This window comes from Siniperca chuatsi, linkage group LG6 (genome assembly GCF_020085105.1).
Source record: "Siniperca chuatsi isolate FFG_IHB_CAS linkage group LG6, ASM2008510v1, whole genome shotgun sequence".
In the NCBI taxonomy this organism is placed as follows: Eukaryota; Metazoa; Chordata; class Actinopteri; order Centrarchiformes; family Sinipercidae; genus Siniperca; species Siniperca chuatsi.
In genome coordinates, this window is record NC_058047.1 from 1,457,501 (window position 1) to 1,483,712 (window position 26,212).

General features: G+C 42.2%; 1 protein-coding gene and 1 long non-coding RNA gene across 7 annotated transcripts in view; one reads left to right on the top strand and one right to left on the bottom strand.

Moving 5' to 3' along the window:
- The window catches only part of nfia (nuclear factor I/A), a 204,408-nt gene extending 194,376 nt beyond the window's left edge, over positions 1–10,032 (bottom strand). For all 6 annotated transcript variants that reach the window (XM_044198953.1, XM_044198948.1, XM_044198952.1 and 3 more), the window contains exon 1: positions 9,913–10,032. In XM_044198953.1, coding sequence (XP_044054888.1) covers positions 9,913–10,008 — 96 coding nt within the window. In that variant the 5' untranslated portion in view covers positions 10,009–10,032. The remainder of the gene's footprint in view (positions 1–9,912) is intronic.
- Positions 10,033–10,770: 738 nt separating this feature from the next.
- Positions 10,771–19,687, top strand: LOC122877428. Its single transcript, XR_006378242.1, has 3 exons — positions 10,771–10,905; positions 12,466–12,544; positions 18,518–19,687. It is a non-coding gene; the product is annotated as an uncharacterized LOC122877428 (long non-coding RNA).
- The last annotated feature ends 6,525 nt before the right edge of the window (positions 19,688–26,212 follow it).

Below are 26,212 nucleotides of genomic sequence, written 5' to 3' on the forward strand. Positions count from 1 at the left end.
CATCTGTCGAATCAAAATGCTTCTCAAAACCTCCTAAAATAAAATAAATAAAAATACGCCGTCTCTCTGATTGTTTTCTGATATTTTTTAATATTTCCTCTGGATCTATTCTGGGAAATTAAGGGGGGACCTCGGGGGACTGAATATATTTAAATTTGACTACTTTTAGGTCAAGCAAAAAAAAAAAAAGCGGTAAATAAACTATGAAAACCCAAATAATTCCCAAATAAAAACATTATTATAATTAAAACATTATTATTGGTATCTGGTCTAAATGGACTGGGGGGTCATGACCCCCTCCATGAGTATTTTTAAAATCCTGTCTACTGCACTGGATTCTCCTCAATCAGTGAAATCTTACACTCTCTACAACAACCACATATCCCATCATGCCCTGCAAAACACGTTGACACCGTTCAACATTAGATCAAATTCCTATCTTTATGAAATAAAGACAAAATTGCCGTAATATTGGCGATGCAGCTGTAATTACAAGTTTCAGACTTGTAAAAGCTCAGATCTTTCTAAAAGCTTCACGATGTCCGACTCGGTGGTTAATAATACGACAGTGCCAGAAAACCAAAAAACGGGGACACCTCACGTCACGCCGAACTGCCGTTTAAAATAACTGAACCGAAATGTATGTAAATGTATTTTTAACCCTCACACGACTGAGTCTGCAGGCTTGAGCTGTCTGATGCTACAATATAGCTCGTATTATATTTAAACAACATTCGTCTGCTGTAAAACTTCTCTCTTTACGCTGCAGTCTGAGTATTTGGACACATATTTGTGTTGCGTTGGGTCTCTGCTCCTGTGCACTTAATAAAAAACGAAGCCAACGCGGCGGCTATGATCAGAATCAGTCCTCCGGTAAATAAGGCACAGTGCTGGTTGGGTACTCCGTCTCTCACAGGCAGCAATCAGTCGAATTCAGCGTCGTTCCTGCCCCTCCTTAACCGCCTGGACCGACTCCAGACCAGTTTGTCTGTTTTCTCACACAAAGCTCCTTCAGCCCTTCCTCCATCTCTGCTGTTCAGCAGCCAGAGAGCGAAGCTGCTGCCAACCCCGCCAGCAGGAAATAAAAACTGCTCTACTGATGCAGCTGCACAGATCTTCACCGCTCAGCAGTCACCTGCTCGCCGCTTCATTCAGGTTTACTTTAGAGCCCACGTTTATATAGAAAATATTATATTACAAATAAAGTTACAGCCCGACATTTTGTGCAGCCCTGAAACGAGTGCTTGAGGATGAGAAAATGGATATCAGTTTCATGTCTGTGTTTAGCCTAGCTTAGCACAAAGAATGGAAGCAGAGGGAAACTGCTAGCCTAGCTCCATCAAAAGGTTCCAGTAGAGTCGAGACGGCACTCAACACCCCCGTCCACATATTTAGATCCAATGAAGGGGACTCTTTAGGGCCGGGGTATATATATCAGAACTAGGTCGTGCGACGTGTTGTCAAAAGCGCTTATAGTGGCTGCGAACAGCCACACTCGAAGGCGGGGTGGCCATCACAGAGAAGGGGGGCACGACGTCATTTAAATATGGAGGTAACGGAGCACAAGATCACACAGTCTCTTCTGGAGGACATTCTTAGTGTCGACCTCAGTTGTTCACATGAAAAGAGACAGAAATAGTTGTGTCGAGAATAAACAGAGAGCTGAGAGAGAAGTTCAAACTCTGGCTCCTTCCTCACCTCCACACAGCCGACCAACCGCAGGGCGAGGTGGGCGTGAACGTCAGATGGTCGGACACAGCTCGCCCCTAATCCAACGACGAGCAGTTCTGACGGTATACCGGCCCCTTAATGCTGCACCATACAAATATATTTTACTACTTTGTGTCAACGCGCTCAAAGCAGCTCCATAAAGACATGGTTTTCCCAGTTTGGTGTGGAGGAACTGCACAGAGTCCTGACCTCAACCCCACCCAACACCTTTGGGAAGAACTGGAACACCAGCTGTGAGCCAGACCTGATCGCCAGCATCAGTGTTGGACCTCATGTAATACATCTTTGAAATACAGCGGTGACTTTTAGGTGGACAGTTTGGGTCATAATGTCAATGCTTCGCCTTAGACCACAAAACTAAGACCCTGACTGTAAGAAATAAAAAGACAGATTCTTCCTTTAAGGCCGCGTTGGCGCTCGGCTCTCGCTCAGGTCGTCTGGGTTTCCCTTCAGTCGCCTCGGGCTCAGCTTTCCCTCCCTAAGTCCAGCAGCACAGCAGCGGATATTACAGCCCCGGGCCTCTGCTCGCTTATTGGACCAAAAAAAAAAAAAAAAGACAAAGAGACGCTGCAGAGCCGCCCGCTCTGTTCGGCATTAGAGGCAGAATCACAGCTCAGAGCACCTGGTCGGGTCATCGTGCTGCACCGGACTTTAACACACTCCACTGATTTTTACAGAAAACATAAGCAGAAACCAACACTTACATCGGTTTCTTCTGTCCAATCCTGAAATGTCTCAAAGAACTAAAATTTTAATACAGAAAGTAAAAGTTAAACCTGACAAATGCTGGACTGATTCTGTTTTTTATCATCACAGTAAAGTCCTGTTTGGTTCATAAACACAAAACCGTCCCACTGGGATGTGTGCAGTTTAATTAGTTTGTTATTTGCAATTAACATGTTTGTTTAAATACTTCATGAATGAATTCGACTACGCAGGAAATGGAAGGAAAAGCAAACGAAAGGAAAGATAAGAAAAGGAAAAGACAGTTCAAAGAGAAATGAAAGGAAAGAAGGTGGGAAAGTAAAGAGAGATTAAAAAATGGAAAGTAAAGATGAAGTGAAGGGAAAGGAACAAAAAGATGAAAGAAAAGATAAAAGTAAAGATGAAGGAAAAGGAAAGGAACCACAAAAGGTGCAGGAACAGAAGGAAAGATAATTAAAAGAAAGGAAAGGAAGCAGGAATGGAAAGGGAAGATGGCAGGAAAGGTAAAAGGTGAGCAGAGGAGTGAGTCATGTCCGTTGGTCGGTGACAGCCTGAGGCACACCGGGAGCTCGAGGACTCAATGTGTCCTCACACTTTCCACACCACGGGATGACCACAGGAGGACGAGAGACTGCCAGGACCAATGGACAGAGAGAGAGAGAGAGAGAGAGAGAGAGAGAGAGAGAGATGCAAGCGAGCATGCCGTGCTCAGGAAGTTCAAGCAGACAATTCTAATCCCCCAATTTCCTCCTCTCTAATCATCTCTACCCCGCTCATGGCCGTCTCCAAATTGGAAACATCTTCCGCACAATATGACACTCCCTTTGTAACACACACACACACACACACACACACACACTTGGGAACATATAACCTTCCTGTGTCGTCTCGGTGTGGACTCGGTGCTGAAAAGGTAAAATTAGTGTGAAAACGTGAGTCATTCCCATCAGCTGACAAACTATGAGTAACAGCAACAGTCACGTCTTTTTATTAAAAAAAGGCACAGCCCGACTTTTTCCAAATCAGCTTCATCTCTGTGTCCAGTACAGAGACAGGTCGAGGGAATGTTTAGCCTAGCTTAGCACAAAGACTGGAAGCAGGGGGAAACTGCTAGCCTAGCTCCATCAAAAGAGAAAAGATCCACCTTCCATCAACTCCAAGTCTGTCTGACTCGCATGTCGGAGAAAGAAGACACTGTGGGGGTTTTCAGCAGTTAGCGTTGGAGCTATTTAACTGTAACTGCACACAGCATCTCTACAGTCATGTGGGGTCGACAGGTTTGAGCTCTGGCTGTCAACTAAACCCAGCTGGCTACAGGACGGACTGCAGTCCTTTAAATACAGCAGGACACCAGCTGAACCAGCTCTAAAGAAAACATGAAACATTACAGCTGAGATTCAAACTAAAAGTCTCCGAGCTGAGCTGAAGTCGTCCAACTTTGTTGACCAATTATTAAATTACTACTTATGTTATTTTACAGTACTAGTCATTACTGATGTATGTTTATCAGTGCATATGATGGAAAACACCATTCGATGATATTGCCTTACAGTGGTAGCGATCCCTTCTACATCTTTGGGTGTATTAGAGTTTAAACAGACACTGACAAGAATCATGAGAAAGTTGTACGACGGTGAAGGCCCTTCCTCGCGAGTCTTCCTGCGTGTCTGCACAGTCCGTCTCACGCACATCTGCCGGGACAGATTCGTTTCTATTTTTAAATCAACACAGCCGTCTACGCAGGCCGCGTGACAGCTCCAGTTTTATTCACGCTTTACGTGCGGAAACGTATTTTCTTCCTAACTGCAGTGATTGCGTGTTGGGCTCTGAGCGCTGCCAAACACGCGGTTCACCTCACCCAATACCGTGCCTGAACGCACCCTGTGTAAACACAGGCGGAGCGCGCTACACTTCCTGTGTAGACTCAGTGTCACAGGTAAAACGGAAGACTTGACACGTATTGGAGCTTAGTCTGGGACGGCTGCTCTGCAGGTGCGCTGGACTGTAGCATGATGCAGTACTTCTCGGTGAGGTGAATTAGCGTCTGCTTGAATACACCCAAAGACGTAAAAGGGGAAGCTTCCTCTGTATAAATGGTATGGCATCGCGCTGCCCTGCCCTCCTTTAGCGCCACTCTTCTATATTTCCACAGTTTAAGTCATTTTGCGAGAAGACTGGGTTTGTGAAACCTCGCAGCCTGCATGCTGTTTTCCTGTTTCGCTCTGTGTACAATGAAAATCCTTGACTGACGATTTTGAACCATCTGCGTTCAGTTTGCCACCTTGGTAGGATTCTTGTCCTGAAATGGATCTGAACTTGTGTTTTCAGACTTTAAAAGGTGTAATCTTCCCCCCTCTGCGTCTCCTCTGCTGATTTCTGCTGTGCTCCGCTCGGTTTTTCCTCCACCGAGCTCATTAATGTTCATTTTTAAACTCGGTGTCTGTCAGACTCACGCAGCAGCCCGACCCTCCTCGGAGAGTCTGGCTAATGAACTGGACCTCACACAGACCACAAACACAGAGCCGAGCCGAGCCGCCGTCAGTCCGCTACGATCCACCGCTTCACAGAGCCGAGTGTCGCCTCTGCTCACCTCCAGCTCTGACCACACATCCAAACACATCGGGGGGGGGGGGGGATGCTCAGATACACGAGTGCGACGAGGAATAATTCTGACCATTATAACTTTCTCACAACGGTTTTATGTTGAGATTTTATATTCTGATCAGCAGCCAAAAAACCTAAAACACGCATCCTAAACTTAACCTTTCTGAAGCTATAACCTACACGCTACAACTTCCTACTTTTCATAATCGATTAAATCGATATAAATCTGATTTCTGTCCACTAACTAACAGATCAATCAGCTAATCTTTGTCATATTTTAATGTTTCTTTTCATTATATTATTTAGTTCTGTAGGTGACTCTTTCCCTGTCCTGTACTTACAAGAGGTAGACTAGACAGCAAACCCTATCTTTGTTTCCAACTTTAAATGCTTGTAACAAGTCCTCCAAACTAAACAACAATAAATGTGGTTAAGTCAAGGCAACACAAGCTACTTGGTAAATGTGAAGAGAAAGACGGTGGTCATGGTTAAAAGAAAGCAGCGCTGACTGAAATGAAAGTCGGTCTCTGGTGTGAAAGACAGACCGTTTGCTGACCCGTGAGTCCTCCCTCCCTCCTCCCTCTGTGGTGCTATAATGTCACGCTTTGCTTCTGAGAAACAACAGTCATAATTCACATGAGGTCGCTTGTCAGGTAAATGTAAACACAGCTAGTGTTTCAACAAACAACCAATACTATCAGGAAGCTGAGAAACACATTGTGTACTTGTATGTAGTTCCCGTCCAAAAAGTCAAAGTGACGAGCTCCATTTGAAGGCAGCGTAAAACACATTCTTCCTCCTCCTCCTCCTCCTCCTCCTCCTCCTCCTCGGATAAAATGTTCATTACCACCACACATGGTGTACCGTCCCCCACTTAGCAGAGTGTCGCCCGTTTAACACACAGCACAAACAACAAAGTGACGGACAGTCAGTGCGAGGATCCTCTCCACCTCCTGGTTCCCGAGCAATTTACCGACATTTCTTTAGTTCCTCCAGTCCTGCTGCTCAGTCTGTCTGTCTTTATTTTCATCCTCAGCAATCAAGACACCTGATTACTGGGCTATTTGGGGTGTTTAATTATAACAAATCATTTTTAACGGTGTCAGAAAAACAAATTCCTGTATATTATAAAGTCGTTGAGGGAAATAAAATATAAAATTAAGACTGAACAGAAAATAGACATAAATGGCTGTTTGAAATATATATATATATATATAACAAATTACAAAGCTGAGATGATAAGCTCAGCACTACAGCAATGATTTAGCTTTCATTTCCAAATGGAGCTGGTTACTACTATGTGCAAAGGCAACTTCACACACAAGAACACACTGGCCGGATATGTATATATCAAGAGGGAAAGTGTGTGTGTGTGTGGCAGAAATCCCGTTAACCCCTGTGGTGAACGAACACTGTGCACATTAACACACACACACACACACACACACACACACACACACGGATCACCGACAGCAGGGTTCATTAGAAGCGTCTCTCCTCTAACATCAGTTGGTTTCCTTGTTTGTCTTTTGAATTTTTCCACATTACGAGTCATCAGGTTTTAAAGTGAATTCGTCTTCTGTTTGGCACAGAGGAACTCCGAATGCATCACATGCCGCTTCTCATCTGATTTAAACCTGTTTAAGCTTCTTTTTTTTTTATTTAAAAATCACATTAAACAAATGTAATTGAATCAGGCTTACAGGTCTCCCTCACACAGGGTCCTGACCCAGCTGAGGAACGCAGATTATATTCTTTCCTGCACCTTCGAAACGTTTGTCCTCCTCTTCTAGTTGTTGTTTGCTGTTTTGAAGTCGGCCTGTTTGGCTCTCTAGCTTCACGCCGCTGCATTAAATGTTAATATTAATAAGATCTGATTACACTGGAGTGTGTTTACTGTGGTTCGGCTGCAGACGAGTCGTCAGTGTGCGGGCTGGTTTCACAGCCATTTACTGTGAAAATTCAGGAGCAATATATACAAACTGGCAATGATTCAGCTGCGATTATAATGTGTTTAATTCTAATATAATTGAACTGGATGTGTAGTGAAGCAGAGAGGCAGGAAAACATTGAGGGAGTTAAATGGAAATGTTAGGAGTTGTTGGTATTAACTGAAGAAATGCAGAAAGAGGAGAAAGGAATTAAGAAAACGTGTATTTCGAGAAAACATTTATCTATATAAATTCATGCGGATGCAATAAAACATACATTAATGCTTGGTTTTATATTTTTTTTGTAGATACAAATGTTGGATTTCAGGAGCTTTTCAAAATAATTATTAAGTTATGATGCAAATAGTGTGAAAATTTAAATGCCGGACAGAATGAAATACTTTATAAATGACGTACTTGTTTTTAATGAGCCATGAAATATTATTTAGTATTTTTCATGATTGAGCCTGAATTTAAAAGATTCCTTTGACAAAACTGCTTCCATTTGGCACCATTAATATCAATATCAATACACTAACTGAGGACAGCAAATTTAATTATCAAACAGCAGTTTTCACCGCAGTTTGTGGAATTAAAACATATTTAAATATCAATGAGATTAAAGAAGTAAAACCCATTAAAACACTAAATTAAAAGCTTGTTTCCCAGAAATGAGCCGACAGAAATCATCTGGAATCATCACAGCTGCTTTATTTGAAGCAGATAATCCTCTTTGTGCTTTCAGCCACGTTAACCTTTTCTGCTGCCTCGGACTCTGATGCTGAAGCCGGACGGATTTATGTCCGACTAATGACCCGGCCGTGATCGTTTAGCACACCAGCACCGGCGACATCTCAGTGAAATATACAAAACTGACTGGAACGTGTTTATATGTCACTGATAAAACGTTTGATTATTTTTATTTAGTCTGAGACTAACCAAATAAAAGGATTTTTATTGTGCAGATCCCTGGTGGAGCCTGCAGGATACAGATGCCACTGTGCATGAAAAATAAAGCCAGCAAATAACTAAAGCAACTCACTGAAATCATTTGAAAGGAAATTAAGATTTCAGCTTTTACGTCCGGAAAAATATTAATTTTACTGTCATATTTCCTTAAATCTGATTGTATTTTCAATATTAGAGTGATTTCTGCTGCAGCAGTACAACATTATTTTTTGTATTTTCATTAAGAAAGTCTGTAATTTTGTCAAGTCTACGCATGAAACACAAATTAAGAAGTACAAATAACCTGAACAATAGAAATGCAGTCAGATCAAAGGGATATTTTGAAACTCATATTTACTCCCATATCAGAGTAACACCTATTAAACATAAAGAGTATAAATCTATGAATTGTAGCGCATTTAATGTCAAATTTAAAAGCAGATTTACCAGCTGAAAGTAAAAACTTGTGAAGCTGAAATCAGCAGCAGCCTGATCTGATTAATGTCCTGTTTCATTATGTGAAGTTAACAACAGCAACAAAGTCGCACATTATTATTAATGTGTTAATTAATAATTACATTATTTGGGGCTCAAATTAATTAAAAAAAAAAAAAAAAAAAAGACACACTGTCACTGTGAAATTTCACTCAACCATAAAATCTTGTTTTTTACCCAAACAGCAGCACAAACGTTTCTGCCTAAAACTGCAGATATCATTAAAAAGAAATAAAGAAATTAAAATCACCAAACACCAGTGTCTCATTCACACACACACACACACACACACACACTCCTCGGACCCGGAGCAGACGGCCATGGTGACCGGCAGAGAGGAAGAGCATGCACGGGCCGCCGGCCGCAGTCCTGCTGCTGCTGCTGGGCTGGATGGTTAAAGTGTGTGTGTGTGTGTGTGTGTGTGTGTGTGTGTGTGTGTGTGTGTGTTTGGGGGCCGAAAGGAATTCACAAAGTTCACGGTCCTGTTACGGAGAGGATAAAGCCGCCTTTGTCTCTTTTTTATTCAGGCTGGAGGAGAGGAACCTGCAGCGTCCGTCCACCAAAACTCACCGCACCGGTCCCGGTCCCGGCCGAGCCGAGCCGTGCCGGGCCGAGCCTGGACGCGCAGAGTTAAATGTGAACCGGTGACAGTAATAATGAGCTGTCCTCTAACGAACTCCCAGCTCTTTCATCTCTCTGGCTCATTTGGACGAGCCGGCCACAATAGACTATTGTGAACCACCAAAACTCCCCGGACCCCCTCCTCGTCTCTCAGCGGAGTCACCAAACCCCCTCAACCCCGTCTGTCTGCCAGCTTCTCCCCTGCACGGACTTCACCCCCCCCCTCCCCTCTCCATCCTCACAGCAGTGACGGGGGTGTCAAAGGTCGGCTGGCCTCGCTGACCACGACAAGCTGCTAAATGTGGCCCGGCGCTGCAGCCGGAGCCCCGGCGCGTCCCGGGACACCGCCGCGGAGACGGGCGTGGAGGGGTGTCTGCTCCCGGGTGCGATGTGATGCGTCGGAGCTCCGGAGCCGAGCGTGAGGTTCCGCTTCGGTGTTTCTCAGAGACAAAGCGGGACTTTCTGCGTGTTTCCACTGAAGTTTTGCTGCTCATTAGGTGGAACAAGAGACGGGAGAGAGTGACAAGAGGAGCCCGCCCCCTCCTCCGGCCGCGGCTGCAGACCTGAGCTGGCACCCGTCCGCTGACGGGACACCGCGGAGACAGCGACAGATTAAAAAAACCAACAAACAGTCCGAGCGGATCACAAATCCAGGAGCTCTTTTTTAATTTTTTGGGAAATATATAAAAAAAAAAAAAAAAAAAAAAAAAAAAAAAAAACAACACAAAGCTGCCGTGTGGTTCTGAAAGCTCAGCCGCAAGAAGAAGGAGGAAGAGGAAGAGGAAGAGGAGGAGGAGGAGGCGAATGCTTGTTCTTTTTTGGTTGAAGAAAGGCAGGGAGGAAAAGAAAAAAAAAGAAAAATGTTGTGCCAACTTACCATCCACCAGGTCCTGGCCGAGATGTCGTAGCAGAGCTGCCATTTGATGGAGCCTTCTGTGGTTTTCCCTGCCATTACGCTGTCAGCAAGCTTCATCTGATGCGAGCGCGCTCACCGGAGATAAGACACCTAATTGAGAAAACATTTGCACTGGCATGTTGGGCAACATGTAGCCCGCTCCATACCATATGGAATCATGGGTAAAAAAAAAAAAAAAAAAAAAAAAAAAAAAGCTCCTTGACAATGAACCAATCTCATGCAGACCCCGTGGCAAGGTGAGCGGCAGTCATCTGCTCAGAGAGGGAAAACACACACACACACACACACACACACCCCTCACACACACACACACACCCCTCAAACACACACCCCTCACACACACAGAGGCTCAAACACACCGCGCGCACACAGCCAAGCAGAATGATGAGCCTCTTTTACGCATCGCCGTGCGCCTCGGGTCGCTTCTCCCTTCTCTCCTTTCCCCCCCCCCCTCCTCTGGTATAATTAGGACTTGTTCTTCGTTATCACCATCATCACCACCACCACCATCATCATCATCATCACCATCATCATCATCATCAGCAGCAGCAGCAGCAGCAGGAACAGGAGAAGAAGAAGAGGAGGCAGCCCGCGTTAAACTGACTCCAAACTACTTGTACTGCTTTTTTTATGGTCACTTTAGTGGGACAGAGGCAGGTAGAGAGAGAGGGAGGGGAGGGGAGGGGGGGGGAGGCACCACAGGGCGATCAGTCCTCCGGACACATGGAACTGCTTACAGACTATCATGCTATGTTTTGTTTTGGGTTTCCATCCTTCCTCCCCCTCCTCCTCCTCCTCCCTCCATCCCTCCTTCAGCAGAAAACTCGTGTGTTTTGGCATAAATACCTCCAGACCGAAGGGTCCCGTGGAAGCCCGGGGAAGAGCAGCCGTGCGCCGCTCACGCTTCACGCTCCACGAAGGGTGGACGCTGAGAAACACCGCGCTGCTCCATCAGTAAGTCTGCTTTCGCTTCACTTCCGCCTTACACTTCTGTCTGAGGAAGAAGTTAAAAAGTAGCAACAGTAAAAAATAAAATAAAATAAAATACTTCTTTACAAGTAAAACTGTTACTGGGGATATTTTAAAAAAGTATCACAAATAAAAGTACTCATAAGGCAGGAACCCCTGTTGGTGTTATATAATTACATATTATAAGACTATCATTACATGTGCATTGTAATGTTGCAGCTGGTGCAGATGGAGCTAGTTAACTGCTTTATATACACTGGCAGTAACTTGTGTTATGCCACTGGAGAAAAAGTATAATATTTGGAAGCACTTTATAATAAAAGGGCCCTTTGTAAAGCTTTTATTAATGTTAATAAATCAACATAAAAATGACTTCATGGGTCAGTTATGTCATTAATAAGGAAAGTACTGTCTGAACCGTCCATCTGTATTTCAATTAATTTTGTTATTACAGTCAGAAAGTTATAAAAATGTTCTAACTCTACAGTCAGATGCCATTTTTTGGGGTCATTGTTGTATTATTATAGATGTTGTTTGTTATTGGATAACAAGTAACCATGGCCTCTAATCAATACATCTGAATCCGACCGATAATTTGATAATATTGGTCCAGATGTTCTGCCACCTCTTGTCAGGTGGTCAAACGCCATGTTACTAAGAGTAATACGAGTGTGTACTGCAGAGGGATAAACACCTTTAATAATCAATCATTTGTTATCATCAGCGTCACTAGTTACAACTTTTAATCCCTTTCTGTCCTTTATTGGAAACCGGTGTAACTGAAAGCAGTATAACATGGAAACATTTAAGTACCTAAAACTGTACTTAAGTACAAGACGAGTGAATGTAGTTAGTCACCATCCACCGTCGCTGTCTGAGAGTCAAACTAGATTTTCTGTCTATAAATTATCTTGAAATTTAAATTTGAGCACTTTTTAACCCATTTAAGCCTCCTGTTTACTCACCACTGGATCCATTTTCACAAATCCATGTCGAGTCAGTGCGCATATTGGGGAAATTATGTAAATGTGGTGTTTTCATTTTTCAATTTCTGTATATATATATTTTACATTGTCATAGTGTTGTTCCAAATTTAATATTACTAAGGTGACAATTTAAAGCAGAGTTAAAGATGTTATTCATAATGTGTATATTTATATATATATACTGTTACTGTCCAGTAAAATCCTTGCACCTTCACCACACAGCGGGGGCTCTTTTATACGGGATCAACCACCCAAAAAGATCTGATGTCCTTCTGCGTACCCCTTCCTCTAAAATGCTCGTGGAAATGCAGTTGAGAGTGTAGATGAATTAAAAAGCGGTCCATTCGCAGCCAGTTGGATTTGTAAACGCGCCGCTGACCACCGAATGTTTTCTTCACTGAGGTTTTGAAAAGGGCTTTCATAAGAAAATGTGTGGTTAAAAGGTTTTCTACCCAAAACAGAAGCATGAGATCCTTTTGAAACCGAGACTGGAGCTGTGAGGTTTTCACAGTATGTGGGTGACACGTGTTTTGTTTTTTTTTTTTTTACTTTATTCCAGGACAGGTAGAAGCAGCGGGGCTCGTCGGAAGCAGCGGCGTCCCATCATGTCGCACGTCAGCAAACTTGTGCTTTAACCTGTAAGATCATTTCGCTGTCTGTCTGTGTCGAAGTGTGTGTGTGTGTGTGGAAGGGGGGTGATAAAGGGCTCAGAGGGAGGTGCGGAGAGGGGGGGCGGGGGTCTGTGAAGCTCAGGTTCCTAATCAGAGGGGGAATACCTGAACCAGAGCAGAGCCGCCATCAAACAGTTCTCCCATTGTGGCGGCCAAACGGAGGAATGCGATTCAGCCGGAGATATGAACGGACGTTCGGGTTGTTGGGGGGTAAGGTACACCAGGCCAGGAGGTGAAGGGGGATTTGCAAAGTAAGGCTCTCTACACGTGATCAACTGAAGAACCATACTGAACCACTTCAGCCATTGTTTTCCCAAAGCCGCCAAACCACGCCAAAGGTGCTTCAGAGGTCAACTTAGCTGAACTCTGAAGCCACAAAAAGTACAAAAAAAATAAAGTGACAGACGGCAACTTGATTTCATCAATATGTTGTTTTGCGCCAACATGTTTCAGAAGTGTCACCTCAGGAAATCAAGTTGCTTATACCTCAAACTGTATGAACTTTAAACCTGTCTGCCACTGAAGTTTACAGCTGCCCAAGAAGCTTAAAGATAAAGCGTAGCATTAATCTCATTTAAAAATAAGTGTGTATATATATATATATATATATATATATATATGTTTCTTCATCACTAACAGTTCTTGTTTATAAATGATATAAATAATATGTTGACTAATCAGCTAAGCTAACTGAGCTAAGTTCTCCCAACCCAGTGTTGACTGTGTTAAAATGCAAATAATGTGATTTGTCAAGGAAAAGTGAGATAAATGTGTATAAGTAAGCTGGAGGAGCAGGTGTTACTGGTGTAAGATCCTTTGGGACAACTTAAGTTGGGTGATTTTTATATTGCATGCACTGATCAATGATCTTATCGATCTGTTATTGACTTTTACCAGCTCGGTGCACATGAGTTCTGCGTGACAATGATCAAATGATTCGGAATAACCTAATCTTCTGTAATTTGGCTAAAATAATATCCAGAATGATGAGTTTAATCTCAGATCAATTCTCAATTAATAAAATACTGGGAGGGAAGTTTTCATTCATCAAGAAGCCAAGCTGAACCGTTAGCTAACGTTAGCCTGAACAACACAGTTTAAGCTGAAATGTAAGCACTAGGTAACCTGAATTTAACGGGTTTAGGTGGTAAAATAAGCAGTTATCAAATTTAAACCGTTATCTGCAAAGCAATTAATGTTAAACAGTTTAAACTACTAAAATGATCTATCAGCTAAAATGAACTACACCGTTTAAACTGACAAATGAACCGTTAGCTAACTGAACTTTTTTTAGAAACTAAAACGAAGCGTCAGCTAACTAATAAAATAAATAACCATTGGTTAACGCAAACTTAGCTAAACTGCTAAACTGAACCGTTAGCTAACACAAACTAAACTGTTTAAACTACTAGAATAAGCCATTAGCTAGCCTGAATTACCGGTACATTGTTTAAGACTTAAGATGACAAATTAGCTGTTTTCTAACTGAACTAAAAAAAACAAACATTAGCTAACCTGAACTTAAACGTTTTACCAGCTTTAAATACTAGTTAGCTAGATTGGAAAAATTTTTTACTGCTAAAATGAAATATTAGCTTCTTAGCTACTAAAACAAACTGTTAGCTAACTGAACAGTTTTTTAGAAACTAAAACAAAGCGTCAGCTAACTGATAAAATAAATAATCATTGGTTAACGCAAACCTAGCTAAGCTGCTAAACTGAACCGTTAGCTAACACATACTAAACTGTTTAAACTACTAGAATAAGCCATTAGCTAGCCTGAATTACCGGTACATTGTTTAAGACTTAAGATGACAAATTAGCTGTTTTCTAACTGAACTAAAAAAAAACATTAGCTAACCTGAACTTAAACGTTTTACCAGCTTTAAATACTAGTTAGCTAGATTGGAACATTTTTTTTACTGCTAAAATGAAATATTAGCTTCTTAGCTACTAAAACAAACTGTTAGCTAACTGAACAGTTTTTTAGAAACTAAAACAAAGCGTCAGCTAACTGATAAAATAAATAATCATTGGTTAATGCAAACTTAGCTAAGCTGCTAAACTGAACCGTTAGCTAACACATACTAAACTGTTTAAACTACTAGAATAAGCCATTAGCTAGCCTGAATTACCCGTACATTGTTTAAGACTTAAGATGACAAATTAGCTGTTTTCTAACTGAACTAAAAAAAACATTATCTAACCTGAACTTAAACATTTTACCAGCTTTAAATACTAGTTAGCTAGATTGGAACATTTTTTTTACTGCTAAAATGAAATATTAGCTTCTTAGCTACTAAAACAAACTGTTAGCTAACTGAACAGTTTTTTTAGAAACTAAAACAAAGCGTCAGCTAACTAATAAAATAAATAATCATTGGTTAACGCAAACTTAGCTAAGCTGCTAAACTGAACCGTTAGCTAACACATACTAAACTGTTTAAACTACTAGAATAAGCCATTAGCTAGCCTGAATTACCCGTACATTGTTTAAGACTTAAGATGACAAATTAGCTGTTTTCTAACTGAACTAAAAAAACATTAGCTAACCTGAACTTAAACGTTTTACCAGCTTTAAATACTAGTTAGCTAGATTGGAACATTTTTTTTACTGCTAAAATGAAATATTAGCTTCTTAGCTACTAAAACAAACTGTTAGCTAACTGAACAGTTTTTTAGAAACTAAAACAAAGCGTCAGCTAACTGATAAAATAAATAATCATTGGTTAACGTAAACTTAGCTAAGCTGCTAAACTGAACCGTTAGCTAACACAAACTAAACTGTTTAAACTACTAGAATAAGCCATTAGCTAGCCTGAATTACCGGTACATTGTTTAAGACTTAAGATGACAAATTAGCTGTTTTCTAACTGAACTAAAAAAATATTAGCTAACCTGAACTTAAACATTTTACCAGCTTTAAATACTAGTTAGCTAGATTGGAACATTTTTTTTACTGCTAAAATGAAATATTAGCTTCTTAGCTACTAAAACAAACTGTTAGCTAACTGAACAGTTTTTTAGAAACTAAAACAAAGCGTCAGCTAACTGATAAAATAAATAATCATTGGTTAACGTAAACTTAGCTAAGCTGCTAAACTAAACCGTTAGCTAACACAAACTAAACTGTTTAAACTACTAGAATAAGCCATTAGCTAGCCTGAATTACCGGTACATTGTTTAAAACTTAAGATGACAAATTAGCTGTTAGTCTAATTTTAAAGCTGTTACCAGCTTTAAATACTAGTTAGCTAGATTGGAACATTTTTTTTTACTGCTAAAATGAAATATTAGCTTCTTAGCTACTAAAACAAACTGTTAGCTAACTGAACAGTTTTAGCCACTAAAACAAACCAGTAGCTAACCTGAACTTAGCTGGTTTAACTACATAATAAACGGTTAGCTAACCTGAAAGGATTTAGCCACTAAACTGGCAGAAATGACATAAGACACTGAACCATCAGCTTATAAAGTTGTGATGGCTAATATATTAGCAAATAACTACACTAATTATCATCCCATTGGGGTGTTTGTGTCCACCTGACGAATGTAAGTCCAATATACCTTCTTCTTTTGGCTTCGTTTAGTCTCCACCAACTGCTGAGAAACATATCTGGCTCTTAAGGTGCTAAATGTAAAACTTTCTTTCACCAAATGCAGCCGCAGCCTGGGCATTAACCACATCGCATCATCTCTCCTTTCTGTGATAAACTGGCAGTGTATTATAAATAAGTGTTCCTGTGGATCGAGGGGGGGGGATGCAAAAAGTATTGCAAAATTATTTATTTTCCTCAGTGAAAATATTGGTGAATTTCAGGAGATATAACACTTATATTGCATATGATCTATTATCAGTGTGTGCAACTTTTAACTGTTTTTAATAATCACAAATGAATAATTAATTGATTTAATATTAACATTTATTTAATGCAACAGAGGCAAACACTGTCTTTCATTTTAAACATGTATGTCAGCTTCACCTTCATGTACTTTAATTTCATGCATTCAGAAAACGAACAAATAAAAACTTCAAGAATGAGATGCTGATGTTTGTTTTTTCTGCTGTGTGTCACTCATTTAATACTCCCTACATGATAAACACTCAGTATGTTACCCTAGTGAGCACTAAACTGACAGATTTAGGACATTTTTTAACTACTATATGTGTCGTGTCACATATTTTACATGCCTGTCATCTTGCAGAGGTGAGATTAAAGTAGTGTAGAATTTGATAACTAAATGGCATGATGTCGATATACAGCAGGAAACAGCACATGAGGAGACTGCATGTGTGAGCAAGGAGTTTAAATATCCAAATGTCACACAATGAAAAGGCTGATGCTGCCAGTAGGAGGCAGCGTTGTGTTTCTGGGTTTTATCTACTGTTTTGTCTTGAAGAGGAAAGTTGACTGAAATCAGGACAGATGTTTCTTTTCTTTCTTTGGACTCTTTCTGATTCTACTAAAGTTTTCCACTCACCTGCTGCCTGCCTGTCCGTTTTCAGTGACTCTGTGTTCCCGTTGCAGTGACAAACATAAAGAACTGATGGTGAACTTCAAATCTCGTTTAAGTCTTCGTGCAAATAACTTGAATTGAATCATTTGTGTTCCAGGTGCCGATGGGAGATAAAGATGAGATTAATTTAGTTTTATGTAAATGTTTGGATAACTGCCCATAAATATGGTGGTTTTGTTAAACAGGGTGTCTACACGTTTTGTGTACTTTAATACCTTTTTAAATGCCATCTGCAATTACATACAAAAACTATTTTGCATTTGAAACCAATGCACCAACCAAATAACAACAAGTGTATATACTTGTTGGCATTTTTTCTATACGAGTGGGCTGATTTCTTACTGGAAGAACAAGTCGCTATTTCAATACTTATAACACACTTTTAAAAAGGTACATTTATTATTTATTAATTTATGTCTTAATATATTCCTGAGACATCGAAAAGCCATTAGTAAAACCTTTTCAGGACCTGGTTTAAAACTGTCCTGGGGCCTCAAACCCTCGGGGGCCCGAACGCTCCAGGTCCGCTGTGGTTCATTGTGGGAATTAGTTTGTGGTAATTAGCTGCAAATGTGTTTGGTTATACTGTATGCACCGCTAAAGCACAAGATGAACGGAAATGATGAGAAACCTGCATACTCTGGAGGCCCCGGTCTTGCAGAGGGGCCCTGATTTAAAGTCTACCTTTAAAGGGCCTTTATTTTTTCATTTTATATCGTGTTTACATGATGCATATTCCTAAATAGATTTGCGCTTAATCAAGTTACCACAAACTAACTACTAACTAATACAAACACAATTCAGAGAGCGAAACGTGGGGGGTTGATGGGGCCCCGTGGCCCTGCAGAGGGATTATCCGGCCTTGTAGATCCTTTTTGAAATCTCTGCAAGTGTTTTACTGCAGGAAAAAGTGAAGTTTAAAACAGACGGAGAAGCTGAAATGCTCCATGTTGATAAAGCTTTGAAAAATTCATTACATACTAATTACTAACAAATACAAATGCATACGTGTAAAAATGCTGGAGAGAAAAGTTTGATAAATAAATGCTTCCATTAAACACGAGGCTCACGTCTACAGCAACATGTACAGTATGTCCTTCATACATTGTCTTTTTTATCTCGATAGTTTGGTGAATTATTATAGCAATAAAAACATTTTTAAAATGTGTGCAGCGTAAACAGGAAGCTTGTCAAAACATCTCATGTCCAAAGTTCACAAACTCCTGACGGCATGTTGATGCTGCGAAACTCCAGCAGGATCCTGTCAGCAGAGCGAGCCTCGACACGTTTCTCCAATTTATCCCCAAAATCCAATAAGTTACCCAAATATGTGCATTTTGCTTCCTTCCTCTCACTAACCAGAGAGAGAAGAAAAGACCTGATTGTCAACATCTGTTTTCCCTTTTCCCCGTCTTTGTGCAGCACGTCGGCGCCCCTGGGCGTCGCAGCAGCAGCACCCTGCCACCCAGCACTGCATCCACCCACCCTCCCATCCATCCATCCACCCGCTCACCCGCCTGGCTGTCCCGCTGAAGCTCAGTGAAGTGTCCGTATGAAGACACATTACCCGGGACGGTTCGCCAGCTGTCCTTCCACTGCTACAGTCAACCACATCAGCCATATTAAATGACCCTTTTGTCTTTATTTTGTTCTCCTCCTCCGCACTCTGTCCAAAAGATCTTGTTCGCGTCGTCTCCTGTGTATTCTCCTGTTGTTCTTCCCCCAATTTTAAATGTTTAGCTCTGCAGCATCTGCACTTGCAGAACATTAGAGGATCGCTCAAACGGAGCATTTGACAAAAGCCAGGAAGCCTGCGCTCCAAACAAGAGTGTTTGTTTTCATGCATTTTTCCCTCGTCCTGATTGCTGTCAGATGCCTTTGTGTTCCAGGTGGTTGAGACAGCAGACGGAGAACCACACAGAGAAATAAATACCACACATCCTCCTTCATTTCTGCTGCTGTCAACGTATAGATTGTACTCAGTATGAAGTGTAAATAGGCCAAAATGGCTTTGAAATCCATAACAGGAACTGATTAGTCTCTCAAGGGCTGGTGAGGAATCAGGACCATCTGACACACTGTAGAAAGAGAATGAGATCAGAGAAGATTCACTGATTTACTGGACTGAACCGGAGCTGTTTAACCTCTCTGATGTGTTTTCTTGAGTTCTTGGTTCTGGCGGAATCTCCTCGTTGACAATCGAGCAAAGATGTGACAAAAATATGTCATTTACAATTTACTGGGATTTCACGTTTGAGGTCTGCAACTCGGCCCGAGCCTGACAGAGCCCATGTGTGTTAACACTTTAAGGCCAGAATAGGGAAAGTGTTCACAAGCACGCTGCACATTCACATTAAGCATAGCCTAGGAGCATAAAGATGAGCTGAGACATACCAGAAAACAAATACAACAGTCAGAGATACACTAGATGACCAAAGGTATGAGGGCCCTTGTGACTGTTGAATATCTCATTCCAAATCCATCCACAAGAGCGTCAGCGAGGTCCAACCATAGTCTGTATATAAAGATGGACGACATGACAGCTCCCCAAAAGTGAGTCGGCCGGTTGTATGGGCGGGACCTTGACCACCGCGGCTCCAACCCCTACTGCGCAGACTCTTCATTACAGTCTATGGGGAGGAAGTGGAGATGTGTCGTCCATCTTTATATACAGTCTATGGGTCCAACACTGATGTTGGTGATCAGGTCTGGCTCTCAGCCGATGTTCCAGTTCTTCCCAAAGGTGTTGGGTGGGTTTGAGGTCAGGACTCTGTGCAGACCGGTCAAGTTCCTCCACACCAAACTGGAAAAACTATTTCTTTATGGAGCTGCTTTGCACACGGGGACACTGTCATGTTGAAACGGCAAAGGGACAAACACAAACTGTCGTTACAAAGTTGGAAGAACACTACTGCCTATATCAATGGTTCTCAACCTGGGGGTCAGGACCCTCACGAGGGGTTGCAAGATGAATCTAAGGGATCACGAGATGATTACCTGGGTAGGAAAAGAGAAAAACCCAGATTATGCCTAATTTTCTGTCTTCTCCAATGTCTGGCTTTTTTTTTTTCTTGTGAAATACTGGAAACTTTTACGTCTTCAGCCCTCTAAGATGAAGGGAAGGGGAAATCCCTCCAGTTGAATCGCTCACAACTCAAAAATGTGCACCCTGACCTGAGGGATGACAAGTAGACACTGCTTTTTAGGGTTCACAAGCAAAAAGGTTGGAAACCATTGGTCTAAAATATTGTATGATTTCCCTTCATTGGAATTAAGGGGCCCAAACCAGGAAAAACAGACCCAGACCAAAAGTATATTGAGAGGGGCGTCCACATACTTTTGGTCATACAGCATATAGGTAATCTCTACCTACTGCGAAGCATCTGCTTCCAAATATTTGTGGTGTGCAAAACAAGCATTGCTACAGTAAAATGTACCAGCTAAGCTAACTTAGTTGAGCTAGTTGTAAGCTAGTTAGCGGCAAACGTAACCGCGCCGGAGATCTTCGTTTTAATCTGATATCTGTGGTGGATGTGGTGTTGTCAGGTCACATGACCTCCCCCTTAAATGTGGACATGTCTGTGTGAACCGATCAGGAAAACTATAACATGAAAAACATCTTATTACTTGAAATCTTAGCCGAACTATTTTTTGCAGAACAGTGCTCCAATGTACGGATCTTTCCCCGTGCGCCCTGAACGCAGCATGAGGACAGTAATAAGGACCTGCTGGACACGTGCTCTGACGATTAGAAACACACTGCAGGTCGTCCAGGCATCTGGTTCACTGAGCAGAAGAAACAAATCAGTGAAATAATGACTTCATTGTTCTCCAACAGAGAGACAGTGAGGAGGAAAACATCAGCTCTCAAACTGCACCTACAGCAGCGGAATCATTCATTCAGTGACGACAGCTTTGTAATCGATTGATATATTTTAGCAGTTTATCGAGTGGCCATACAAAACACTATTCAGCGGCTAGTGCCATTTGAGTTTTTTTCAATACTGGTGCCAACGTGATACCTGACCCATATCATGCTCCTCAGACACAGAGATACCATAAACCAAAGTTTTACCAAAAGGTTTTGTTAAAGTAAATTAGTACACTAACAAGAAAACTGGATTCGCAAAAGTAGACTATTTTTATGCGGCCGCTGAAAACGTATTTCTCTTTGGGCATAACAAATTTAAAGTTTGAACTGACAAGTCTAACCCCAGAGTATTACATCTACCCTGCTGGAAGTAAGCCGAGAAAAAGCAGAACGATGAAGTAAGAAGAACAGAAAGAGGTTTGTTTAAATCCTCCTCCGTGTTTTAAAGTATCGCTGGTAGTCAGTTTAACCCACGTTAGGTTAGTTAGTTAGTTAACTGCTAACAGAGCGTGAAGCATCAGTACTGTTGCTATGGTTACCTGCAGGTTAGTTCACCGCGAGCTCCGAATTAGAACGGAGGTTAAACTCTTGACCTGGACTGTGTTTAAGGTGAACCAGGTTCAAGGGCTCCTTGAAGAGGTTTCGTGGGTTCTAGGGGTCCTTAAGGTGGTTAATGGGGTCCTGGGAGAGGTTTCAGTAGTCCTTGAGAAGGTACCAGAGGTCCCTGACAAGACATATTGTCCATGAGGAGGGATCCTTAAAAAGGTTTCAATAGTCCTTGAGGATGTTCCAGGGATGCTTGCTGGGGTTTTGAGGGGTCCTTAAAGATGTTCCTGGAGTCCTTATGGGTCCTCACGAAGGTACCAGATATCTTCGATCAGGCTATTAATGGACCTTCAGGTGTTTCAGGCGTTCTTCAGGGGGGTTCCAAAAGGGTCCTTGAAGAGAATCTTGGAGTCATGGAGGGGGTTCCAGGGTCCTTGGAAAGGTACCACAGGTCCAGTGGAGACTTAAATCGCCACTGATGAAGTTCGATCGGCCCTTGAGGGTTTTGAGGGGTACTTGAAGTGGTTCCTGTAATCCTTGAGGGGGTTTCAAGGTCCTTGAATGAGTTAACATGGTAACATAGTGCACAGCATCAGTACTGTTTCTATAGTTACCTGCTTTTTTTTTTTACCTTGAGCATTGATTTAGGACGGTTGACCAGAACCGTGAGATGTCACCGACGCCTGACAGCCAATCAGAGAGCAGGATTTCCCACGGCTCAGTAAATGCAGCATTGGTCCAATAGGAGCTCCGAGGGCTAACAGTCTGTCACTGCAGAGACTCTGCGGAATAAACTGGACCACCGAGGTTAATATATTCTACTGGAGAGTCTCCGTACAACAGAGCTGACACCTTCACCGTACTACCAGCTGCTGCGCTACAGCATCTATACACTCGGAGCACGTGTGTGTGTGTGTGTGTGTGTGTTGTCCAAACATATTGAATGGAGAATGTAGAGGCAGCCACAGAGTCCAGAGGCCCCCTGGCAGATAACATGGACCAGGGTGGAGGGCTGTGTGTGTGTGTGGAGGGTTTTGAGCGTTAGCCATGAGCACCATCTGCCTCTGTCACTCAGAGCCAAGACGTTCGGTCGGAGCGCTCGCCGGTGAGCTTGGACGCGGTTGTGAAGCTCGGCTCTCTCTGCCTGCTCGCTTTATTCAGAGGTTGTTTGGCTTCTTTTTCCATCCGCAAACACTCAGAAACAGTCGATTATCAACACACTGCACTACAGACCTATCAGTGCGTGTGCCGTTGGACAGACTCTCACTCAAACATTTCTGTCACTGAACAAAACCACAATGACGTTTTTTTGACCACCTTTTAATGTTTGAATTATATTAAAAATGTGCGTTTTGTGCAAACAGCACGTCTGAAAACCGGCCTGCTTTTCTGTGTTTACTGATGTAAACAAACCTTTAACTGCAGCGGAAAATTAATAACCTGTGAATGAGTTTTTTAGTTTAGATGTAGTGTTTAATCAGTTTACATTTACTGAACAGTTGTTTATCGAAAAAGGTAAAAGAAAAGACTGAAAAGTTTGTGGCTTTAAAGACATAAAACACACCTCATTTAATAGAAATAAGAAATATTACTCAGACATATTTTGCTTAAATTAAAATACATACAGGGGGTGGACAAAATAACATGAAAACCTTGCAATATAACAAAACAAATTTTCAAGAATAGTCTTAACAGATGTTCATATTGTATGAAGACGAAGAGAATCCAGTGGATGCCTGGAACAGTAGAAACATTACATTCAACTTTCCAAAACATGGCTGCAGGGCTTGCAGAATGAGTTCAGTATACATGATATGTAGTACAGTAAGCGGACTAAAAGATCCTTCAACTCCGTATTTATGCAGGACTAAGGCAGATTGTATAGCGTAGGTTTGTTAGACATTCAAATGGGGTCACTGAAGTTTTCCAAGACTGATAATCTGACATTTTCTTGATAAAATAATAAATAAAACATGGTTAATGTGTGTCACTGTTTCTATATAATCCACCTGGAGCTCCTTCAACGCCACGCAACAACAGCGAAAAACAAAAGCAGGTCATACTAGGATTTACATGACAACTTGAAAACTTTCTAACTCGACTTGTTATATAAAATTTTAGGAGCTATAAATGAGGTCATGTGCAAGAAAAGGTCAAGAAGTCATTTTCTCACGTGTCGCTGGTGTTTTGTCCACCCCCATATGTCCCCATGGAGGAACAAATGTCAAAACGCCACCTGACAAATATGTTTAACAACAGACAAACACCTCCGTGTTCCAGATTAATGAGGAGTTTCATGTTTGTCCTCTTCAGTTTTATTTCCCTGAGACGACTCCACACGGCGCCCTTGAAGGCTATTTATACCCTGCAACCTTTAGCTGTGTCTTAATGGATTATCAGAAGGCACTCATCAATTCTGCCGGGTGAGGGCTGACGGTCACGTTGGCACCGAACATTAAAGTTTTGGAGTGATTTGTTCGGCGCTTTCTCCTGATAAAAAACACACAGAGGCGGTGCAGTTCCCTCCGAACAGGCCCCGAGGACACCAGAACGGCAGCCAAACGACACTGAGGCAGACGCCTGATGCCAAAAGTGCCGCAGTTCTTCCCCTAAAACAAGATATTGTGCCGTTCGTGTTGGCATTTGAGCGGACAGGCGGGGCTGGTAGCCAGAGAGACCCCGGCTGTGCTGATGTCCATCTTGGCACATCACCGCCGATCAGGAAGAGCGGCCGTGAGTGGCAGCCAAGCCTATCATCCTCATGTCCTCTGACAGCCAGGATCCTCCCACACACTGACAACCCCCCACCCCCAAACCCTGCTCTCAAAACACCCAAACCTCCCTCCTCCACCTTGTCCCCTCCCCGCCGGACCGACAGGGCCCCTCTGCTATCAGCACCAAACAGCACCACGCACCGGCACAGACACGAGGCCTGCAGAGTTCGGAGGCATGAGGCTGAGAAGCGACTGAGAAAAGCCGCCATGAGCAATTCATGACTTCAGTTACATGAGTCAGTTTCAATTTAAAAGTTTTACACGACATCATATAAATATTGAGTATCTTCTTGTCCCAGCAGTAAATTGAAAATATTTGATACTTACATTAACTGAAACACCCAACACAGCATGTTTACATCAAACGCAAATATTTTAGATTTCTTACATACATATTTCCCCAAATTTCAGCCTGACATATTCGGTATCTTTGGTATCTTCTGTCAGCGCCGTGCCGCCGCAGAACCGTGACAGAAATAAATGGTTTTGGCATAAAGTTAGACGCCGACAAACGTTGTCGAGCATCATGGCTGCACATCACACGCGGCGATCACACCGAAACATGTGTTTTCCCACTGTGGAGAAAGACGGACTATCTGTACACGACTCATACAACAACAGGCTTGTTGTTTGTAAATGTTGTTTGCGAGAACTGGTGAATGTTCTCTTAAAACAAAAAAATGAGTGGTTCAAATATTCATCAGCCCATGAAATGACAGAACGCGCTCCACGTTTCACACGCCGTGTTTTAATGGTTAAATAATAGTTTAAAAGTCATAAAAACATCGAGTGGCGCCTCTTTTTTGTTTTGCTGCATTTCCAAGACATGAGAGCGGGAAAGATGGATGACGTGATTTGATAATGTTTCTGTTCGTGTATTTCCTTCTTTCATGTTCGTCAGCCCACTTCCACTTACCGGCCATCGATCGCACAGTCTGACGTGCCTCGAGACTGATATCGTACGGTCTGACACAGATTGAGACCAGGATTTCATTAGACTCATCTTGCACAGCGTGACATGCAATAAACCTGCAAGGTTGCTGTTATCGCACAGTACACAGGAGGCTTCTGGGGGTTTACTGCACACCTGCTCTATGTATATACTGTACAGTGTGTAGAAATGGTCAACATGGACAAGATACCATCAAGAAGCTACCAGCAACCGTCAATAAGACACCAAATTGTGGCCAAAGTAATTGATAAGCATATAAAAGACATTATCAGTGAGACATCATCATTGTCAGATATATGAGTTTCCATTTCTGTTGGTTAAATAAAGTTACGTCAATGTGTTGAGCACTACAAAGGGAAAATATCAACATACTGTATTTGAATTTGTGTATCTACTGTATGTTGCACACCTCTGTGAAAGATGCAGGACTGGTGTACTTTGTAATGACACACAGAGAGCATGAGACATCAGTTAAAACACTCTTCAATCAATATTGATTGAGTTTTTTTGAGGTTCTTACCCTCTCAGGCCGAAGCAGCCTCTCTGGCTGAGAGACGGTGGCTGGCAGCGCCGCTCGTCCTGGCAGCTCTGCAGGGTTTCTCCAGCCAGCACAGAGGAGCTTCAGCCAGCAGCAACACAACAAACACTCCTCCATGGTTTCTCTGAAAAGTGGAGGGTTCATCTGCATCCAGAAGCCAGACATCAGCAGCTCGTTCACCTAACACCCGGAGAGAGTCGACGCGTCAGGATGCTTTATTAAATAAAATCAAAAACTTCTAGAAATTGTTCAAAAACGCGGTAATGTGGAGGGCTGTTCAGTAGCATCTGCTGCAGCCATAAAACTATAACAACATTGGCAAATGATCTGCTCCGCAGTGGGATTGGGCTAATGGAGAATTTACCTGTTAGTTTACTGATACAGAACTGCAGAACCGCAACCCGAGGCGGTTTCTCATCACAGTGTTTAGTGCAAC